This window comes from Leopardus geoffroyi, chromosome C1, assembly GCF_018350155.1.
Source record: "Leopardus geoffroyi isolate Oge1 chromosome C1, O.geoffroyi_Oge1_pat1.0, whole genome shotgun sequence".
Lineage (NCBI taxonomy): Eukaryota > Metazoa > Chordata > Mammalia > Carnivora > Felidae > Leopardus > Leopardus geoffroyi.
In genome coordinates this window covers 101,087,392-101,109,087 of record NC_059328.1, presented here as the reverse complement: position 1 = coordinate 101,109,087, position 21,696 = coordinate 101,087,392, and the positions used below count along the sequence as shown (strand labels likewise).

General features: G+C 37.9%; 1 protein-coding gene across 3 annotated transcripts in view; it reads left to right on the top strand.

Annotated features, from left to right (window-relative positions):
* SPAG17 (sperm associated antigen 17) overlaps positions 1 to 21,696 on the top strand; it is a 239,686-nt gene that overhangs the window by 114,153 nt on the left and 103,837 nt on the right. For all 3 annotated transcript variants that reach the window (XM_045478817.1, XM_045478815.1, XM_045478816.1), the window contains exons 18-23: positions 3,315 to 3,469; positions 7,060 to 7,238; positions 8,762 to 8,859; positions 16,436 to 16,675; positions 17,658 to 17,769; positions 19,880 to 20,038. In XM_045478817.1, the coding sequence (XP_045334773.1) occupies positions 3,315 to 3,469; positions 7,060 to 7,238; positions 8,762 to 8,859; positions 16,436 to 16,675; positions 17,658 to 17,769; positions 19,880 to 20,038 (943 nt within the window). The remainder of the gene's footprint in view (positions 1 to 3,314; positions 3,470 to 7,059; positions 7,239 to 8,761; positions 8,860 to 16,435; positions 16,676 to 17,657; positions 17,770 to 19,879; positions 20,039 to 21,696) is intronic.

The following is a 21,696-nucleotide window of genomic DNA, read 5'->3' as shown; positions in this document are numbered from 1 at the left end:
GAGGTGAGAGATGGGCAGACGCCTAGTTGCTCAGAATCGTCGAGGGCTTCCGGAGGCCCTGACGGCTTCTTAAAAATACTCTAATCTTCCTATTTTTCAGTGTCTCCTTGACCCCACTCTCAGAGTGGGGCAGTGCTCTGGTACTTTCTTGAGCCTTTCTGCACTTCTGCACAAGGTTACTTCTGGCCTCTCGTAAAATTAATCTTAGAATTTGATTTTCTTTCTACCGGCAGTTATCCTTCTGCTTTCCAGCTTCTCAACTGTTGTTGCCTTTGTCTCCTCTCCTGTGACCTTCAGCTTTGTGGTACTAAAACCCAGTAATTTTACTGTTCTTTTAATGAGATGTCAAGAAGTACATGGGTTTCATCTCTCATCTTTAAAATGGAAGTTCATTTCAGGCTTTGGCTTTTTTTCGATTTGGCTCTGTCCTCACCCCTTTATGAATCACTGTCCTGCCACATCTAATGGACAATTATCTTGCTTCATCTTCCTTGGTCTTTTAACAGCATCACAGAGCTGATCACTTCACTGTGAAACACTGCCCACTCTCGGTTTCCAAGGGGCCAAACTGTACTTCTCCTCAGTGCTCTGTTTGGACTTTTGTTGACCTAATGTCTACATATCGAAATGGCTTGAGTCTGAGCCCTGAACCTTCTTCTCTCCTCTGCAAACATCCTTGTGACGATTTCATCTATTATCTATGACCTAATGCTAATGACTGCTACAATTTTATCTTCCAAATGATTTCTTAGTTCCATACTAGGATACCTAACTCCAAATTCCACTTGAATTTATGACAGGCGTCTCAACTTCAGGGTCCCACACAAAGCTCATAATTTTCCCACGTGAGCATGTTTCTCTCCTCATCCATCTCAGAAAATGTCACCTTCAAGCCAGAAGGCTAAGAGTTCTCACTTATCTCAGCTTGACTGCATCCCTCATGTCTGATCCATCGTCAGATTTTGAAGGGTGTACCTCAAAATATATCTTCAAGCTCTTCACCACCTCCACTGTTGCTATAGCCACCCTCCTCTTCTCCTGCAACATCCTCCTAATCATTAACCTGCTTCTGCTCTCGTCCAGTCCATTCTATGAATCAGATACTCCCATCAATTTCATCTGCTTAGGACACCTCCCTGAATCCAGGATGATCTGTAAAAATCTTTATTAAATTTTAAAGGAAAATCTCATCTATCTTGTTCATTTTTTCCCCCAAGAACCTACACAGTACCTGGCACATAGTAGGTGTTTATTTTTTAACTGAACTATAAATAACACAGTGTTATATTAGTTTCAGGTGTAAAGTATAATGATTCAACTAGTCTATACATTTCTCAATGCTCATCCCACTAAGTGTACTTTTAATCCCCTTTCTCTATTTCACCCATTCCCTACCCACCTCCCCTCTGGGCAGTCACCAGTTTGTTCTCTGTATTTAGGAGTCTGGTTTTTTGTTTGTCTCTTTTTCCTTTGTTTTGTTTCTTGAATTCCACATATGAGTGAAATAATATAGTGTTTTTCTTTCTCTGACGGACTTATTTCACTTAGCATTGCACCCTCCAGATCCATCCATGTTGTTGCAAATGGCAAGGTTTCATTATCTATCTATCCATCTATCTATCTATCTATTTTACATCTTCTTTATCCATCTTCTGTGGTTGGACAGTTGGGTTGCCTCCATATCTTGGCTACTGTGAATAATGCTTCAATAAATATGTGTTTATTTATTTATTTTTTTAATTTTTTTTTCAACGTTTATTTATTTTTGGGACAGAGAGAGACAGAGCATGAACAGGGGAGGGGCAGAGAGAGAGGGAGACACAGAATCGGAAACAGGCTCCAGGCTCCGAGCCATCAGCCCAGAGCCTGACGCGGGGCTCGAACTCACGGACCGCGAGATCGTGACCTGGCTGAAGTCGGACGCTTAACCGACTGCGCCACCCAGGCGCCCCAATATGTGTTTATTTTTAATAAAAAAAAAATTTAACTAAAGTTCATGGCATCACAATATTAATATAGGATAATAGGGAAAAGCCAAATAGTAAAAAAAAAAAATGGAGAGGAAAGATACTATTTGAAAACTTATCAAACATTGATTGAGAGCAGCCATAGCTCTGAGAAACTTGGTGCTATAAATTCTAGCAGCCAAAGTAAACATGAAAACAAATTTTACAGAGCTCTCTAATGGAAAGAAGGATTCATGTTCATCAGAAATGAACATGTTTTGTTTGGGGGTTTAAAGTCTAAAAGGAATTTGCATCTCCAAAAAGTAAAGTAATGAATAGTACCCTATGTAACAACAACAACAAAATTAATGCAAAAATATTCACCACATGTGTGTCTCTGGTATTGCCTCTCGGGGAACAGATGTAATAGTTTCAATACCACTCCATAAAGACACTCATACAGGGGACTAGATCCGGGAAGTAAATGTATTATTTTGGTAATGCTACCAGTGTAAAATTGAAAGCAAAAGTAAAACAGTCCTTTCCTAACATAATATGCAATTCCATGCCTTCAGATCACCCACCAGCAGAGAACTGAAAGTTCCTGCATGAGATTGATGTTGAAAACGAAAACAAAAACAACAATCCACAGCTGTGTAATTTATTTCCCTGTGGACATGTTTCCTTATATTGATTGGCAGTGAAATAGAAGCAGGACAAAGTGTGCCCTGCCCTCTGTGCTCCTCTGTCAGTAGCTGAGATCGCAGTGCATGCTGAGGGTGGAATGTTTTGGAAAAGACCAAGGTTAGAAGTCACGTGCAAACAGTATGTATGAGAAAGACCATGCACCTTGTTCCTCTGTACTACAGCATGGTGTGGTGGAGAGCACTCTTTGGAGTGCAAAAATGATGACACAGAGACTGGTGTCCTGGCACCAGAACTTACGAACTCTATCTTCTTAGACAAACCTCTCATCCTTTCTCAGCCCCAGTTTACACTGAAAAAATGAGGATTTTAATATTTCAAAATAGGAAAAATAATTGTTCCTATTTATCCGGGGTTTTTAATGACGAGAAAATGAGATGATCTATATAAAGGCATGGAAAACGTTAAATAACTGCTTGACTTAATTATTATCTCCAAGCCTGAATAAAAAACACTTGAGCAAATGCCTCTATGCCTGGAGGCTAGTATTTTATTTTCTGTAAGAGTTGCCGAAATGTTCCCCCCAAATTCTACCACTGATGTTTTAACAGTGAGACTAAGTGTGGAAATAAAGGGATGAGGGTAAGGGGGCAGAGACATACCTTAGCAGGAGATGCTTCTCATGGAAAAAAAGACACAACAATGTAATTATTTTGATTTCAGGTTCTTCAAGAAGCCAGGCAGCAATACAGGTGGATTGATTCTTACTACCATACGCAAGACAACTCTCTACTTTTAGTCTTTCATAATCCAATGAATATTCAACGTCTGCATTGTGAATATTGGAATATTGCTCTTCACTCCAATGTTGGATTCAGGTAACCACCTTGGACAGTTTAGTTAATTATTATCTTATTTTAGTTAGCTTGTTAGTTACTTGGTTAATTAGCTTTCAGTTTCTTAGCCTAAGGTAAGTGCTTCAAGCCAAACACTAAACCTTCAATTTAGTTTATCAAGTTGCATGTTTGAGGTGTACCAGGCACTGTAATAAGCATTAAACCTATACCAAATAAACAAGACAGACATCATTCCTGGAGCCATTAAGTCTACTGGGGATTTCATTACCTTACATTTGATTTATTTAGACCCTAATAAAACTGCCTCTGAAAGATTCCAAGTAGAAACTATAACACATGACATTCTTCATGCTGGTTTTGGATAACTCCACTTGATCTGGGGAAGACTCCAAAGTAGGGCAACTGAGTGACATATCAACACAGCGGTCAGGTGCTCAGCAAACTGAGACCTCTAGGAATCAGTGATTTTTTTTTTCTGCCAAGCTCCTTAATTATTTCTTGATGATATTAAAGCTTTGCTCTGTCCTCTCAGTAATTATGAGAACATTTCATTATTTTTTCAGTGCCGGTTAATGTATATCCAGTATTTATTTATTTATTTGTACAGCGTTGTTTTAGTTTAAAGGGATACAGAAAGACACAGAGAATGGGATTACAGAATAACTGGGAAAACAGGTCGTGTGCTAATCCTTTGCTCACATATACAGTAGCTTACATAATATAGCACATTATTTGGGGAAGGGTAGGAATGCCTCACATGGAAAACTATTTAGAGGTAGTGGCTCCCTACGGGCTGGATGGCAGAGCCCAATGGGAGAGACAATATTGGGAAAGGATGAGGAACAGATAATCTACAAGCTTTGCAGTTCTTCTAAAGTTAATCTCTTATCCAGGATTTCTATTTCTTCTTCAGTTACTTTTGGTGATTTTTGTTCTACACATTCATGCATGACATTTGGATTTTGGATGTCTTTCGGAATGAAATTAAACAGTCGTCTCACAATAAATGCCCATTCCTGAGAGAGATGTATTAGTGTCTGTCTTTATGATTATAGTTTTGTCTATTTCTCCTGTTAGTTTTGCATGTATTGTGTGTATATGTGTGTATGTCTAAACTTACTTTTGAATCTGTATTTCAGAAGCATCCTTCTTAATGCATTGTAACTTTTATCAATATGAGCAAATGTCTCTCTGTGTTCCCCTTAATGCTTTTCACCTTGAATTTCACCACGTTTGATATTAATATTGTTGGATAGTCTTCTTATACAGAAATTTATATATATATATATAAATATATATAGGACTTTCTCAATAATTTTACATGTCAACTAGGAATTGTGTCTCACTATGTTAATAGAAAACAGACTACAGTGGCTAACCTAATAAGGGAATTCTTTTTCTTCTGTAGTGACAAATTTAGAATTGGGCAGTATCTCAGGGGTAGTTCAGCTACTCACCTAAGTCATCAAGGAGCTGGACTTTCTCTGGCTTTCTAGTCAGCCATCTGCCACCCTTTTATTTTTCTGCGTCATTTTGATTTGTAGATACATGTCTTTTCAGTGTTACCTTGGATTTTTCCAGCTACTCTGAGATCCTTGTCTTTGTCTTTGAAAGATTTTTATAATTAATTTAATAATTAATAACAATATTTTAAAACTTTATGTTTTAAAGAATTAATCTATTCACTTCTATTTTTATAAGTGATATGTTTGGCCTCATTCTTACCATTTAATTTTACATGCATATTTCTATTTTAGGATTAATCCCTTTTCATCCTTAGATTGAATTTTTTTAGTTCATTCTTAGTGTGTGATGTTTTTAAAGTTATATATTCTATTAATATCCCTATAGAGGTTATCCTTTTAAATCACATATTTAAATATTTTTATATCGTAATTGGAGCTAATGAGTATGAATATCATTCCACAGATGTTAAAATTTTTAACATATTTTTACTTACTCCCAAGAAATCGCCATTTTGAAATTGTCTAGAAATTTTATTTCCAACTGTTAAGTAATATTTTTAATCACAGACATTAGCACAAATAATTATTTACATTTAATTACAAATTGTACTGTTTTCTTCCTCAGCCCTTTTTTTTATATACCATATTGTCTTCTTTCTTGGATTTATTTTTTCAATGCAGCTGGAGTACATTTGTGACTAATTCTTTCAGAAAGTATCTGGCTGGGGAATTCCTGAGTCATTGCATGCTGAAATATTCTTTATTTTGTCATTTCATTTGAATACTGATTGGGCTGTGTACGAGTCTGTGTTCCCTCATCATGAATAAATAGCAAGAACTCTAGGTTTTGTTTGAAAGGCAGACACATCGAACCTGAGAGAGACATGATCTGCCTTTAGAGTGAAAAACATCTCTCTCTTCTGTGTTGAGAATAGACTACAGGGGGTTAAGGGTAGGTACAGGGAGACCAGTTGGGGGGCTACTGTAGTCATCCCAGCAAGGGGCGATGGTGGCTTAGACCAGGAAGAGAACAGTGAAGCAAATGAGAAATGATTAGATTTTGAATATGTTTTAAATATGTGCTTTAAAAAATCATTTGGATTTCCCAACAGATGCGAAGTGGAGTGTGAGAAAATCAGAGTGGTCAAGGATAACTTCAGGGCATTTGGGCTGATGAACTGAAGTATAGACTTGCCATCAGCTAAGAGAGGAAGATTGGTTCATTTGGGGAAAGGTTGAGTTTGAGATGTCTTTTCCCTTCCCAATGAAGATATTGAGTACCTCAAATTCACAGTCTATGGTTTTCAGTTCATTTCTTTAAAAGGGAATCAAAAATGAGAGAAAACTGTGAAACAGCCTGACTATAGAAACCCTGTAGCTTTATTTTTCAAGCCTTAGGCCTCACTTTCACACAATCTGACAATAACTAATCTTGGTTATCCAACCTAAATATTTCAACTTACTTCCTCAGAAACAACTCTCTAAGGACACTCAAATGTTGTAAGTATATACAACATTTAATTAAAAATAATTACAGTCATCCACATAAATAGAATGAATGGATTTGGGAACAACTATGACTGACCCCTGGTGAGCAACAACTCACAGATGTGAGCCTAAGTGCACATGCAGCGTAGGGCACAGTATTTACAGCGTGGGTATTCCCAGGCCAGTAAGTTTACAGCAAGACTGGAGCATTTCAATTAATCCAGTCAGTCAATTAGCTATCGTCACTTGAAAGAGTTTCTATTATGCTATAAAATTGGTCTAAAAAGAGATTGTACCATATTACTCTCCAGCGAACAGTGCTGAGAGTGACTGTTTCTCTAAACTGTCATCAACTCTTGGTGTTATTAAACTTTTGAATCCTTGACTGGGTTAGAAACATCTCATTTTTAAATGTGCATGTCTTTAATTGTGGATGAAGTTGGGCATTGTTCATATGCTCACTGGATATTTATATTTGATGACTTTGTACGAATTACATCAGGATATAATTGAGTCTATTGCATTTGGTATATGGGCAATTTAGGATCAGTTCATTTTTGCAAAGTTTATTTGCATGGTTGGTGTCTTACGTATTACTGACTTTAACAGTAACTCGATTGTCATTTTCTCTTCTTTGCTTTTTTTTTTTAATTTTAGGAATTATTTGGAACTTGTTGCGAACTCCATTCAAGATTGGATCATAAAAGAAGAAGCTATATATCAGGAAGCTAAAATGGCTGAGGAAATCACTAGGACGAAGGCCGAGCTGGAATTGAAATATTCTGCTACTACCAAAATCACTTCTAACAAAATGTATTCTGTTAAAAAACCTAAAAGTAAGTCACTGGTTGAACTTACACGTAAAGTCCCAAGATATTCTTCCATTTGATAATTTAATCAAGACTGAATATTTCAGTATTAAAATGAGTTGCCTACAAATTTCTGTGACTCTTTGCTTTCTCTAAAAAATAGAATAGCTGAGTTCTAAATATGATCAATTTGGTGATGGGATAATGGGATATTTGTCTTATATTGATGCCACCTCCTGCCAGATCTGGAAGATTCGATCTGTCCTGCAGATTAAATGTGATGTTAGGGAAATGCCAGATGTCTTCATTTTGGTAGGGTTGATAGTTTCAGCTATCTAAGATTTGTTGACAATATATGAGGCAAATTCGGAGTCAGTATGTTTCCATTAGAATACTTATAGATTCCAAAAGTGAGATTAAAACAGGACATTTCTTGGAAGAGCAATCAGAAGAATCTCAAGATTAATTGGGAGTAGGAATCTAGAAATAAAGGGAAAATGGATTCTTGAGGATTTGTGGCAGGCACTTAAAAGGGGTGGTGTCAATACATATATTTATTTTTGTTGTTAATTTCCATGGCTTTGATGCTGTTGGGGAATGGAGAAGAGAGTGAAAAAAAGAGGAAGGATACTTGATAAAGGAGTAAAACAATGAGGTAACCTGTGTGGTAAATAAGGATATCTCACTAGGGAATGGTTTCCATGTTAATAATATTCATTATTTCTGATAGCATAAGTTGAGAATGGTTTCTCATAAAGAAGCAAAGCTATATATTTTCCAAAGATTTTGCAACTTCTGTCAATTACCAAAAGAATTTGTGTTTGACTTAATTCTAATGAATCAGTCACCATTCACTCAAATGGTTATATAATTCATCCATCAGTTTGGCCTTTCTCCTGACGGGGGCACAGAAGGACAGCACTAAGTATCTGGGATGATGGATGGGACTATATAAAGAGAGGTAGGGCTACCCTCTCACAATAGTGTCTAGGGCCACACTTGCCTATGAGCAGGAAAAATTGCCTTTTCTTTATTCTGCTTCTGAACAGAACCAAAAGTTTAATTACTATCTAGATGCTGTTAAATCCAGAATACGGTTAGTTGGAGATTGAAATACACTTGGTAGGTATTGCATTCAGTTTGAGACCTCTTAAGTGAGGAAAGTTGTAAATCTTCCAAACAGAAGGACTATTATAGCAAGAGGAGGGCTTCAATGTGGAAGAAAAAGTTAGATTTGTTCTGTGTGGTCTTAAGCTAGGATTAATTTGGTTAAAGCTCTATGGATAGAGAGTCTACTTCAGTAAAAGCTTCAAGGTCTCAACACAGTGAGAATGGAATACATTCTCCACAGTCATTGAGTTCCTCGTCCTTGGAGGAGCTCAGTCCCACTTCAGACACCCACTCTGGCGACAGCGAGAAGGAGTCAGGAATGAATAAATGGAGAGTTGAACTTGATAGCCTTTGAGATCCCCTACAGTTCAGACATTTGGTCCTTCAATGAACCTTCGTTGTAGAGAGTCCCTAAGAAGTTTAATTTTCTCTGGCTTTAGGTAACAAAGGAATGAGCAAAGGAGAGATAGCGGATCAAGAAAAAGAAAAAGAAAAAGAGAAGGAAAAGATCCCTTTTATTTTAGAAGGCTCTCTCAAGGTAATTCAAGGAAAGACAGATGACACTGAATATTTACAAATTCAAATTTATTGTGTGATAGAGAGTTTGTGTGGTGGAACAAAAGTGATCTTTTTTGCTAACCTCTCAGAAATAATTGAATCTGCAATGAAAGAGCAGTCTCCCCACCAAGCTGTCTCCTCCTCCAGATGATAAACTTTGAAGGAATTCTGTATCATTCATTTTTATAAAACCCAAATCCAATGTGGTGCCTTGTTCATATCGTCTCTGTTTCTGCTGCAGGTGTTTGTTTCTTGTTTCCAATTTTTAATTACAAACTTAATGTATGCTTTTATAAGAAGTCAAAATTACTCTGGGTCTCCAAACCCCTGAAAATAAGAAATATTAACAACTTGATATGCTCTATACTTATACATTCATGCATACACAAATATAAAGAGGGTTTTCATTTGTTTGGTTTTGATTTAGATTTGGTTTTGTTTTTTTTTTTTTTACTCTTCCACATACTATTTTTTTTATAGCAAAGTATCATGAATATCACTTCCAGATAATATCTACAGATCTAACTTATTTTCAAAGAAATGTTGTTAGTTTAAATTTGGATATATGTGAAGTATTAATTTCCTTATTAATAAGCACCACTTATTTTTCTATTTATACAGAAATATTTTACTTTTATGTAGTCAGATCAACCATTTTTGGCTAAAATTTAAGACACAATACCACATTTTGGCAAAGGTGTGAAGCACAGTGAATTCTCATACACTGGTGGTTGACATGTAAGTGGGCACTTCCACTTTGGAAAACTGGGCATATCTACTAACGTCAAGCAAACGATTTTCTTTTCACCTAACAGTTCCACTCCTAAGGATATGCCTCACAGAAATGCATGGATGTGTGCACCCAGACACATGGACAGAGTTGTTCTTGCAGCATTATTTTTAATTCTCCCAAACTAGAAACCATTCAAATATACATCAGTGGAATGCCTAGCGTGGTTTAGTCCTATGATGAAATGTTATACAGCTCTGGGAATGCATGACCTATAGCTACACACAGAAATACGGATGAATCTCAGGGCACCTGGGTGGCTCAGTCAGTTAAGCGTTCAGCTTAGGTCGTGATCTCACGTTTGTAAGTTCGAGCCCCATGTCGGGCTCTGTGCTGACCGCTCAGAGCCTGGAGCCTGCTTTGGATTCCGTGTGTCCCTCTCTCTCTGTCCTTCCTCCGCTCACACTGTCTCTGTCTCTCAAAAAAATGAATAAATGTTTTTAAAAATTTTAAATAATAATAATTACAGTAGCTTTTTTGTAAGCTCACATACTGGGTAGGCAAGAGCTGACTTCCACACCCCCATTAGTATCCAATAAACCACAAAACAGTGTAGGTTAATATTGGTGAGCCTCCCTAGCTTCGTGGTCTTAATGGTAAACATCATTACATGGCAAATCTTTGAGTTTATTATTAGTTGCTGCTTTATTTTATTAAAATTTAAAAATGTATGTTGGTTTTTCTTCTTTATTGATATATTGAAGTATGGAGACTTATTTAACAACAGGAATAATTTTTGCATTTTTAAAGCAAACTCCTCTTCAGCATTTCCTAAAGTTTAGTCCTCATCCCACAAAGACATGTATTATGAATGCCTAGGGGTCTCCGGGGAGAAGAGACTTGAAAATACAGATGCCTTCATTCCATCTTAATTACATCTTTGTGAGTCGAATCTAGGAATTTTAATTTTGAATAATCTCCCAGAACCATCTTTATGCACATTATAGATTAAGAATGATAGCACTATTTTTTCATGGCATGTTATTATTTTAATAAATAACTGGGTTTGATCTGATAGTATTTTATCTAGAATTTTTGTGGCCATGATGAATGAATTAGTCTATAGATTTTGCGTTGTTACTAACAAGCATCACTATTAGTGTTAGTTTGGCTTTTCAAATAAATTAAGGAAGTTGGCAAGGTTGCTGTATCAACGTGGAAAAAAGTCACTGGAGTTTCTATTTACTAGCAATAACCAATTAGAAAATGTAATCGAAAACAAATATCATTCACAAGAAGAACAAAAACTATAAGGTGCCAAAAAGAATAATAAAAGATAAGCAAAGTCTTTATGGAGAAAATTACAACATATTATTGAGGACATTTAACACTTAATTAAGTGGGAATATATACCATAGTCATGGATGAGAAGATTCAACTTAGGAAATGAAATATACTATAAAATCAATGCTATTCTTATCAACATCCCAACAGAGTTTTTATGAACCTTAGAAAACCAATTCTGAAATTAATAAAGAAAAATAAAGGGATAAGATCTTTCTTTCAGGTAGCATTTAACTGTCAGCTTATATCTCTTTATTTTCACCTTGCTGTGTGTTTATATTTTAAGCATATCTCTTGTACAGAGGGACTATAAACTAGATTAAAAAAAAATCCATATCTGGATGATCTCTCTTTTAACAGGAGAGTTGAATCCTTTTATATCCTGCCTTTTCTATGATCCTTTTTTCCACCTTTCTTACTTTATTTTATGTTGAATTTATTTTGTCTTTTCATTCTCAATCAGTTAATGATGGCAACACTAATTTGAACCCTAAGTGAAATGTTGTCCTTCCCCAAAAAACAATTCTATTTTTCTTATTAGTAGACTTATATTACAAAAGAAATTTGTATTCAATGACTTGTTAAAATATTTGCAAAAATTACTTTCCTCGCTTACTACACAAGTACCTACATAATGTCCTCAACTTTGCCTCTAGACCCAAAAGGCCTAAAATATTAACTATCTGGCCCTTGACAGAAGTTTAAAATGTATGCACTCTATTTCTATTAGTGGTTGCTCTAGAAATTCAACTTGTATATGTAATTTAATGAAATCTAAACTTCATAAAATATCTTTACTTTCTTCCAGAACAATACAAGGACCTATTAATATTATTTAAAATTTGCTTTCCCTCTCCCAACTTATATTTTAAGTTTTATTTTATCTTTTCTTATTCCCACAAACTGAACATTCTTATTGTCATTGTTTTACGTAGTCAGTGTTATTTAGCTTATCATTTGTTTGTCAAGCATTTCTTCTCACATTTGATATTTTGGAAGTATTTCCTTTAAAACTTCTTTTAGTGGGGGTTTGTAAAACCCTCAGTTTTTACTTACCTAAAAATTGGCTTTTTTTTTTTTACCCTTACTCATTAAATATGGTTTTCATTTGTAAAATTCTCAGTTTTGTTTTTTTTTTTATATATCTTCTTAGTACTCTCAAGATATTGTTCCACATTTTCCTGGGTTGACGTTGTAGTTGTTAATAAATTGTTGATCTAATTTATCATTTCTTTTTAAACAGTTAACCTTTTCTTTTAAAAAAAATTTTTTTTAAATGTTTATTTATTCTTGAGAGATAGAAACAGCATGAGCAGGGGAGGGGCAGAGAGAGAGGGAGACACAGAATCCAAAGCAGGCTCCAGGCTCTGAGCCCGACGCGGGGCTGGAACTCACGGACTGTGAAATCATGACCTGAGCCAAAGTGGGGCGCTTAACCAACTGAGCCACTCAGGCGCCCCAACAGTTTACCTTTTCTCTCCAGCTGCTTTGAAAATACTCAGTGGTGTGCTGGAAAATGTTTAGGAATAGCTCTCTCAGGGAAAAAAAAAATAATATGTTTATTCTAAATTTTACTGATAACATAGTGCGTAGAGCACACAATGTACAAATTATAGAACATAACTACTTTTTGTTGTAAATTCCATTTAGCCAGTTGATTCTCACAGAATACTTTCACAGATTTTTACTAAGCTCTTAGTCAACCTGTGATTACAATTGACAAACATTCAATATGAATGTTGATTGATGTTTTCATTGATGTGAACAGGTAAAACAAAAATGAACAACGGAGGAATAGGTCTCACTCATTCATCAATGACATGAGCAACATCTTTGCTGAATCAGATAATAATTTTTATTTATTTATTTATTTATTTACTTTTTAGTATGTTCACAGCTTCAGTTTATCACAGTGAAAGGATACACATTAAAATCAGCAAAGAGAAGCACACACAGGGCAAGCAAGGCCTCTGAAAGTTCCAGCCACAAGCTTCCTTTGTTTTCTTCCATTGGAATTGTGTAGACAGTGCTTATCTCTCCCAGTAACAGAGTGTGACTACATGCATGGAGTATTGACATATAAGAAGCTCACCCAAACCTTGGTGTCCAGGGCTTTGTTGGGGGTCTGTTACACAGACATGACTGAGGGACCACACGGTTGCACTGTGTCTAGCCTCTCCAGAGGTCATGCTGATAGCACATGGTTCAAAGACCCCACTATAAATTATGTTATAAATTGCACTACCTGTTGTAGTCCAAGTAAACAAAGACACTCATCAGGCAGGATGCTCTAAGGCCTTCGAGGTAACCTCCCATAAGCTGGGCAAGAGTCTAACATTTCTTTAGGCAGGGTTAATTCTTTACTGCACAGGTCAAGCCCTAATTCTTGGCCCAGGCTTTCTTAGAGCAAAATAATCATATTTGGTACAGCAATAGTATCAGTAGGAATATGCCTAACACTTGGAGGATCCAGAATGGAGTAGGGATAGAAGTAAATTAGCAACTAAGCCATCCTATAAAGTGTTACATACATTTCACATTTCTGTAATATTTTGATTATTTGTTCCCCCTTTAATTCAGTATTATTTGTACCTTAGGATAATGTTGTATAGACTATTTGGCACAGAAATTAGCTGATAGTTAGCAAAATCCATTTCTCCCTCAGGCTAGTCATTTTTCCGTTAATATTACATCTGAAGGAAGATTTGTCTATCTCCTAGTACATTTAATCATCAATATCAGTATTATGACTTATTTACATATGGTAATTGACTATACCAATGCCAGAGTTACACCATATTGCAGTATGGTTATGGTATAATTCAGTTACAGAAAAAAAAAAAAACCCTGGAATTTCAGTGGTTTTTGGTATGCCTTCCTAACAGAATCAGTTCATAAACAGATATTATGGACAGGTGTCATTACAATTGGCCATGATTCATTTATTTACAAGTCAGTTGGGGATGAAGCTATACGCTCTGTCTCATTTTACAGACTTGTAGTGAAACTGGATTCTGTTGTGTGCTGTTATATAGCAGGGCTTGCTTTCCATCTAAAAGGACACAGGTGGTATCCAAAACAGTTACTTTCCTTGTTATTTGTACTACCAGATATCTTATTCCAATCTATTCCTGGGGCAAGGGCCATCAGCGCTCCAGTGTAAATTACAAGTACTCCAGAGAATTTCCGTATCTGGAGACCCATAAAGTTCCCATAGGCATGCCCCACCGAGCAGCTACAATGGAGGGTCATTGCCCATGAGCACTTCAGGTTTCATCTGTATTAAAATAGTAAAAAAGGTGCTGTTGGATCAGGATACACTTTCCAAACATGGGGTCCGAGCATCATCCAGGATTATTGTTTTACCCTTCCCAACTCTATTAGCCTCCTAAGGCTGCCGTAATGAAATGCCACAAACAGGGAAGCTTCCAGGCAACAGAAATTTATTGTCTCACAATTCTGGAGGCTAGAAATCTGGAAGCAAGGTGGTAGCAGGGTAATTCTCTCTCTGTAGGCTCTGGGGGAGGATCCTTTCTTGACCCTTCCTAGCTCCTTGTGTTTGGCAGCAAGCCTTGGTGTTCCTCACTTGGTAGCTGCATCACTTTTTAGATACTAGAAGCATATTTCCTCAGTTTATTGTACTACTAGTTACAATGTAACAACTCCAAACAGAACACTTTTAAATTTAATCTGCATTATTGACATTTTCACCATCACTTTCATGACTTTGGATAACCAACAGTCAGTTGGTCCGTGCTTTGTAGCATTTGCTGTTATGTGTAGTGTAAATACTCCCATCAGGCCATCAATATGACGTCACTGAATGCAGCACTGGAAGCATTATGCAGTCGCACACCATTACATTGTACGCATATTATATCTAAGATACAGATATAATTGATATAAATAACATCAAAAACATAGATAATAGGGAAATGTAACAAAACAATTAAGAAGGTGCTAAGTTTTTGCTTCAGATTCTATGGCTCCCTCTCTTTCGGCCGCACCCCGCTCATGCTCTGTCTCTCTCTCTCTCTCTCAAAAATAAACATTAAAAAAAAAAAAAAAAAGAAGGTGGTAAGTTTTGAGTATTTAATGTCTTTGTTTTTAATATGTTATTTGAGTATGCATTCGTATAATTTAATTTTAAATAATGGCTATAGTTAACAACCAGCTCGCAAAATTCCTGAAAATTTACCAATAAACTCTTTCCAGTCAACATGAGGTAGATCCAGCACACGACCATTACTGCCTGCTTTTAACTCTTTGGCCTTCCTGACTGTTAGGATTTGTGTCTTTCATCAACTCTGGAAATGACTCAACCATTACCTATTTAAATACTGTACTGCTTTTCTAAAGGTCTATTCCATTTCTAAGAGGGCTTTCAAACTCATCTTATTTTTAATGCCTATTAAAAATGTCTTATTTCTTATTTATACTTTTGATCCTTTCTTCTCTTGAAGCAAATTAAAGACTAAGCAGATTAAAATCCTTATTTTACATCCTCTATTTGATAATTCCAATACCTTCAGTCTTTGCAGGTATGTTCTCATAGTTTGTTTCTTCTCCAGATTCTAGCTTTTGGCTTACTTCCTCACGTTTTGTGATTTTCATTTGTGAGCTCATATCTACCCACAGTCTTTTTAGAATACATTTTTAAGGCAATGTACATTTTGGCATGCTGTGAAGATAGACTTGTGGTTACTTCTCAGGGAAGACTCCTCCCACCCCACCTCGCCTTTCACGCAGGGCCAAGGAAGCAAGCTAGAATTCATGGTTTTCCTATATGGGGAAAGATAAGTTTTTAGTTCACCCAACAAAGGTGTCATTTTTAAAAATACCTGCTCTATTCATAGGTCTGACTCCCATGTTATTGCTCTAGTCCCTGTAGCCCATCAAAACTCCAGTTGTAGGCCTCCAGGGATGGGCAGATAGCCGTCGGAAACTTCTCTCCTCAGTTCTCCTGTTCCTTACTGGATTAGTGCTTTCTCATACCTCTCAATTTGCTGCCAGCCCTGCTATGCACTATGATGATTTTATATTTTACCTATCACTTTTGAAATATTTTGTGCCAGGAATGTTTCTTTGAACATCTGGTCTGCCATATTGCTGATTAACCATGTTTACGATCTAAATTGGGGATTCAGCTCATGTGGAAAAGTATAGGAAGCAGGGAGACCAGCTAAGAGGCTGTTGTAATAGTTCAGGCTAAAGATAAGAAGACCTGCATTAAAGAAAATTGCAGCAGCAGGTGAGAGAAGCAGCTGAGTAAAGGGTAACATCTGAAGAGCTTTGGCAGGGTGTAGTACCAGGAAGTTGGGTGAGAGAAGAGAAGCAAAGCTAAATGCAGGGTCTCCAGGTCAGGATATTAACTTGTTAGAGATACCACTTACAAAAAGCATTTGAAATACTCTCCCAAATGAACCTGAGTGGGATCTAATGTGTTTCAAAATCCCATTAATTTTTTTAAATGTGTTCACAGGCATGGAAAGAAGAACAAGATCGATTAGCAGAAGAAGAGCGCTTAAAGGAAGAAAAAAAAGCAGAAAAGAAGAGTAAGGAAACTGGTAGAAAGAAAGGCAAGGAAAAGGTAGAGAAAGAAGACAGTAAGCTTGTGAGGAGAAAATCTTTTTTGAAGGAGAAACCTAAAGAAGACCAGCTGAAGATCCCAGAAATAACAGAGGAGCCCCCCCAGCATCCAGAACCTGGGGTTGTTTATCCGGTAAAATCGATGTTCTAAGAAGCCTCTTTGGGTCCTTACTCATTGTTTTGGGAGAAACACAGCTTCTGTGGAAACACAAGTTTCCCAGTCTTCACTGACCCCACCGAAGGCCTTGGAGTTTCTTCTAGCAAAGATGATCTCAGACCCTACTCCACCCTCTAATGCCTAGGATGTTCTTTGTAGCCAGTCACCAAGATAGGAACACCCTGAGGCCAGTTTTCCATGAGTGGCCTGAAGCCAGGTTACTCAGGGCAGGAGAATGGAGATTTGACACAAAAACATTCATTTAGGTTAGTGTAAATAAGCAACTATGAAAGATCACAGTGAGCACAGAGATTGGCTGTGTTTGTCTCCATGACAGGACCTGCTGAGTAGACACCCACGTTTTTTGCTCGTATGCTTTGGTAAACTCTCTCCCTCAAGCAGTCTTATGAGGAAAACCTAATGGGAAAGAGATGGACAGAAAAGAAATGAAACAGCCCTTGTCCTTTCTAGCAGCTACTCTAAGCCGTTCTCAGATGTTAGCATGCATCACCAATCACTGGGAGCTCTATTAGCAACATTTAGTAAAACATGCCTTTACCATAGGACTTCGTAAAATGTAGTGTGTCAAAAAATAAAGAATAAAGTGTCAATATTCCTCAAGATATCAGTTCACTTTAAACAGAAAATTAACAGCCAACAGAAGAGAAATCGATTTCTCCTCCCACTGCTTTTCAGTAGTAGTCATTTGATTTGCACTAGGGTATCCGGGCGCTCCAGTGAACAGATTTTAAAATCTTGGGCCTCCTTTAATTCTGCCTGTCACTGTAAGACCACAGGAGGTGCTAAAGATAATATGGACACGAGCCTCTGAGTCTGCAGAGTGACAGGCATTCATTTAGCAGAAATTGAGCTTATGGCGACTGGAACTGGCTCACATCGATGAGCTGATTCTTGTCAATTGCAGCTCCACACTCAAAGCATGATTTTTCCCTTGTAGTTTTGTGGATACAATATGGGAGAGATACCCATCCAAATCTCTGGAACAAATTCTTACCTGTATCCTTCAGATGGAGGGCAGATTGAAGTAGAGAAGACAACATTTGAAAAAGGTACATTTTGAAGGCAGCTGGTTAATAGCTTGGAAGATAGTAAACCCTTTCAGGTGGTCTCGGGGCCTTGAACCATGAGTGTGATAGGTGAGGGTGGTGATGTGGCCACTGCAGTTTCTTATGCGCCACATTCAGGATTTCCAGACTTCACACTCTTCTGTTACAATCGCCTGCAGGGCACGGGCCAGCTGAGAGGTTAGCTGGGACGCTCTGTGAAGAAAATTCCAGTGGTGAAAGTCCTAACATATTTCTCTATGATTGGGGAAATATTGTAACAGTAACCACAACAAGCAAAGAGTTAATTAGTAGTATTAATTACAACACGTAGTGACATCTCAGAAACCAAGCACATACTGTGAGTTTACAGCAAATTTCTGGGTTGGTTTCTGGAGCACAGAGATTGGGGGCCTGCCGCCGAGGTCAGTTATTTGAGCTACAGAGAAGTTGCTTCTGGATTCAGAAGCCTGTGAGTGGGAGAGGAATCTGGCAGATGCACTGCAGAGGACCTAATCTGGAAACCGCATGAAGAAAATGCATATTTCTTCCCCGGGAACCTATCAGGGACATCTTTGAAGGCTTATCTTTTCACTGCCCCTTAAAGATCTCTCAGGTGGATTGGAGCTAGCTGGTTGTCTCTGAGAGATGTGAGGAGGTCCGGGAAGACCCTGTGTAATGTCCACAAGGTTATGCCCCCCGGGAGGGGGCAACACGGGCTCCTCCTATTCCCACACTCCACCTGATGCCAGCCTACCCTCTTCTCCCTCCTCTCCTTCTCCCCTCCCTACCTCCCTCTCTCTCAGTCCCTCTCTCTTTCCTTCTCTCTTGTCATCTAATAACAAGGCATTTAATGAGGAAATTATTGCAACCGTTAGACGCTGTTCCCTGTGTGAAATCATGGCTCAAGCAGAAGCATTATTAGATAGTAAGTAACTGCCACATCAAATAAAAGATCACACCAATAATTTTTAAAATCAAAAAGCCTGAAAGTTATTCAAATTATTTAAACAGTGCTTGGTGGTACAACTTACATCAAATGTCAGGCCATTTTATTATATAAGGTTTGTTTACTGGAAACATGGCAGGGGTTGTTATTAATATATAGGTACACATATTTATATTATCATGTGTTTTAGTATTTGATATTTTGAATATCATCCTTGGGTACAGGGTACAATTAGTAGTCATTAAAAATGGAGCTTAGAATCACATAACTGAGAAAACTACTGGACTCAAGTTGTGTGCTGTTATGTTCTATTTTCAACATCTATTCCTTGCTCTCATCGAGATTTGAATATGCATACGTTTATTAGTTTCAAGTGGGTCACAGTAAATATGGCAATTTTATCCTAATCCTATCAGTTTTGGGAGATGGTCGCCCTCTCAACATTGAAAAGAATATGCTGAATTTAAAAAAGAAGAAGAAAGCTGAGAAAGGGGACCAAAAATGAGTCAGAACACTAGAAGAGAGAATGGGCCGTTAGGAAAATGCTTATTTGTTGCTATCAACAATAATAACTGCTATAACTGATTGATGTAATTCTTTGTAAATTGTAAAACCCTTTCACATCAACTGACTCATGTGATTAATCACAAAATTGAGTGTAGGTAGCCTCAGCCAATGTATTTTCTCTTCTGTAATTTGATGAGAAAGTCTGCAAACAGGGGCGCCTGGGGGGCTCGGTTGGTTAAGTGTCCGACTTCAGCTCGGGTCATGATCTCCCGGTTCATGAGTTTGAGTCCTGCATCAGGCTCTGTGCTGACAGCTCGGAGCCCGGAGACTGCTTGGGATTCTGTGTCTCCCTCTCTCTCTGCCCCTCCTTTGCTTGCACTCTGTGTCTCTCTCCTTCAAAATAAATTGACATTAAAAAAAAATTTACTTTAAAAAAAGAAGAAGAAGAAACTCTGCAACATCTCCCTGATCCATCTGCCATTCATTTCTGGGATTCCACCCTCACTCTCTTCCTTTAGGCATCTTTTTGTAAACTAGTGATATCCGTAGGTGTTTCCACTCCCTGGAGTACATTCTATGCTGCCTTATGTACATGTCTTGTCAAGCGCCCTAATGGGGTATGACCAGCAAGCCCACCTTCTATCCCCTGATTTTCCCCAGGGCCAACTTTTATCAAAGCGACTGTGAAAAAGGACAAGCACACTTTTATAATTCATTTAAAAGACCCTAAGAAAATTGTAAAAAAGGAAAAAAAAGAAGAGGATAGCTCTTTGGAAGATGAGAAAGAAGAAAGAGAGGAAGAGCAAAAGCTTGACACAGGCAAGCGGCTGCCCCTTTGCGCGAGTGGAGGTTAGTCCTTGCGTGAGTGGAGGTTGGTCTTTGCCTGAGTGAAGGTTGGTCCTTGCGTGAGTGGAGGTTAGTCCTTGCGTGAGTGGAGGTTGGTCTTTGCCTGAATGGAGGTTGGTCCTTGCATGAGTGGAGGTTGGTCTTTGCCTGAGTGGAGGTTAGTCCTTGCGTGAGTGGAGGTTGGTCTTTGCCTGAGTGGAGGTTGGTCCTTGCATGAGTGGAGGTTGGTCTTTGCCTGAGTGGAGGTTGGTCCTTGCGTGAGTGGAGGTTAGTCCTTGCGTGAGTGGAGGTTGGTCTTTGCCTGAGTGGAGGTTGGTCCTTGTGTGAGTGGAGGTTAGTCCTTGCGTGAGTGGAGGTTGGTCTTTGCCTGAGTGGAGGTTGGTCCTTGCATGAGTGGAGGTTAGTCCTTGAGTGAGTGGAGGTTAGCCTTCCAGCAGTGCGTCAGACCCATGCATCTGACAGCAACACACATGCATCTCTACCACTTAGTGTAATTTTTCCAGATAGTAAGGCAAGCGCTTTGCCATTTTGCTTATGTACATTTTCCCTGAGGTAATGTGTACATACCCTGCACACACAACCCATGGATAGTGGGCTACTCACTTGGTTTTTACCCCATCTGGATGCCCAGCTCTTGAGTCCAGTTGTCACACAGAGCCTATATAGGTGGCTGCCTTTAAGTAGCAACATTGAGTGTGCAATGTCCATCCTTGTCTGAATCTTTTACACAACTTGTACCAAGTGCAATCTCTAGGACTTGGGTTCTCATTAATTCATTTCTCCTAAAGTTTTAGCTTTTCTCCAATATTCACTACAAATGATGGGGTTTCCTTCTGTGCTCTATCACTTAGTTTTCCCCATGGTATCACATTTTTTAGGTTACAAGGACAAGAGAGAAATCCTATATTTAGTCTTGAGCGTCTCTACCTCTGGTAGTTGGGAGCTCCAGGTAGACGTCCTGTGATTATACACCATGAAACTTCCTGATAACACTATTTAACATCTCCAGGCAGCACCACCTGGGAAGACTAAATGCTTCCTGCCCAATGTGACATGGATTATACCTGCAAAAGGGAAGAGTCAATTAATCAAACGTTTTGAACTCAAGTTACTGATAAAATATATAACTAAATCTTACCAGCAGATTGTTATGATCACAGTGTTCTCCAAACTCAAAAACACAATGCTTGACAAGGTTGAATGTACCCAAGAACTTAAAACATAAAATTTTTAGTTACTTTTCTTCGTTTTGCCTGATATAAGAATATGTGGTTTATTATTTTTTTAAAAATTATGAAATTTGAATATTTAAAGAAAATAACAGTTGCCCATAATTCTGTCACCACAGCGGTATCGTAGTGTATTTCTTACTTTATGATCAGGAACACTTTCTTACTCATTAAATATTCTTCGAAAACAAAGTTTTCTAATTATTTCATAGTGATTTATTGGTATATACATATATATCAATAATTTACTTAATCATATCCGTGTTTTGGGGTGCCTGGGTGGCTCCGTTGGTTGGGCGGCTGACTTCAGCTCAGGTCATTATCTCACAGTTCATGGGTTCAAGCCCCGTGTCAGGCTCTGTGCTGACAGCTCAGAGCCTGGAGCCTGCTTCGGATTCTGTG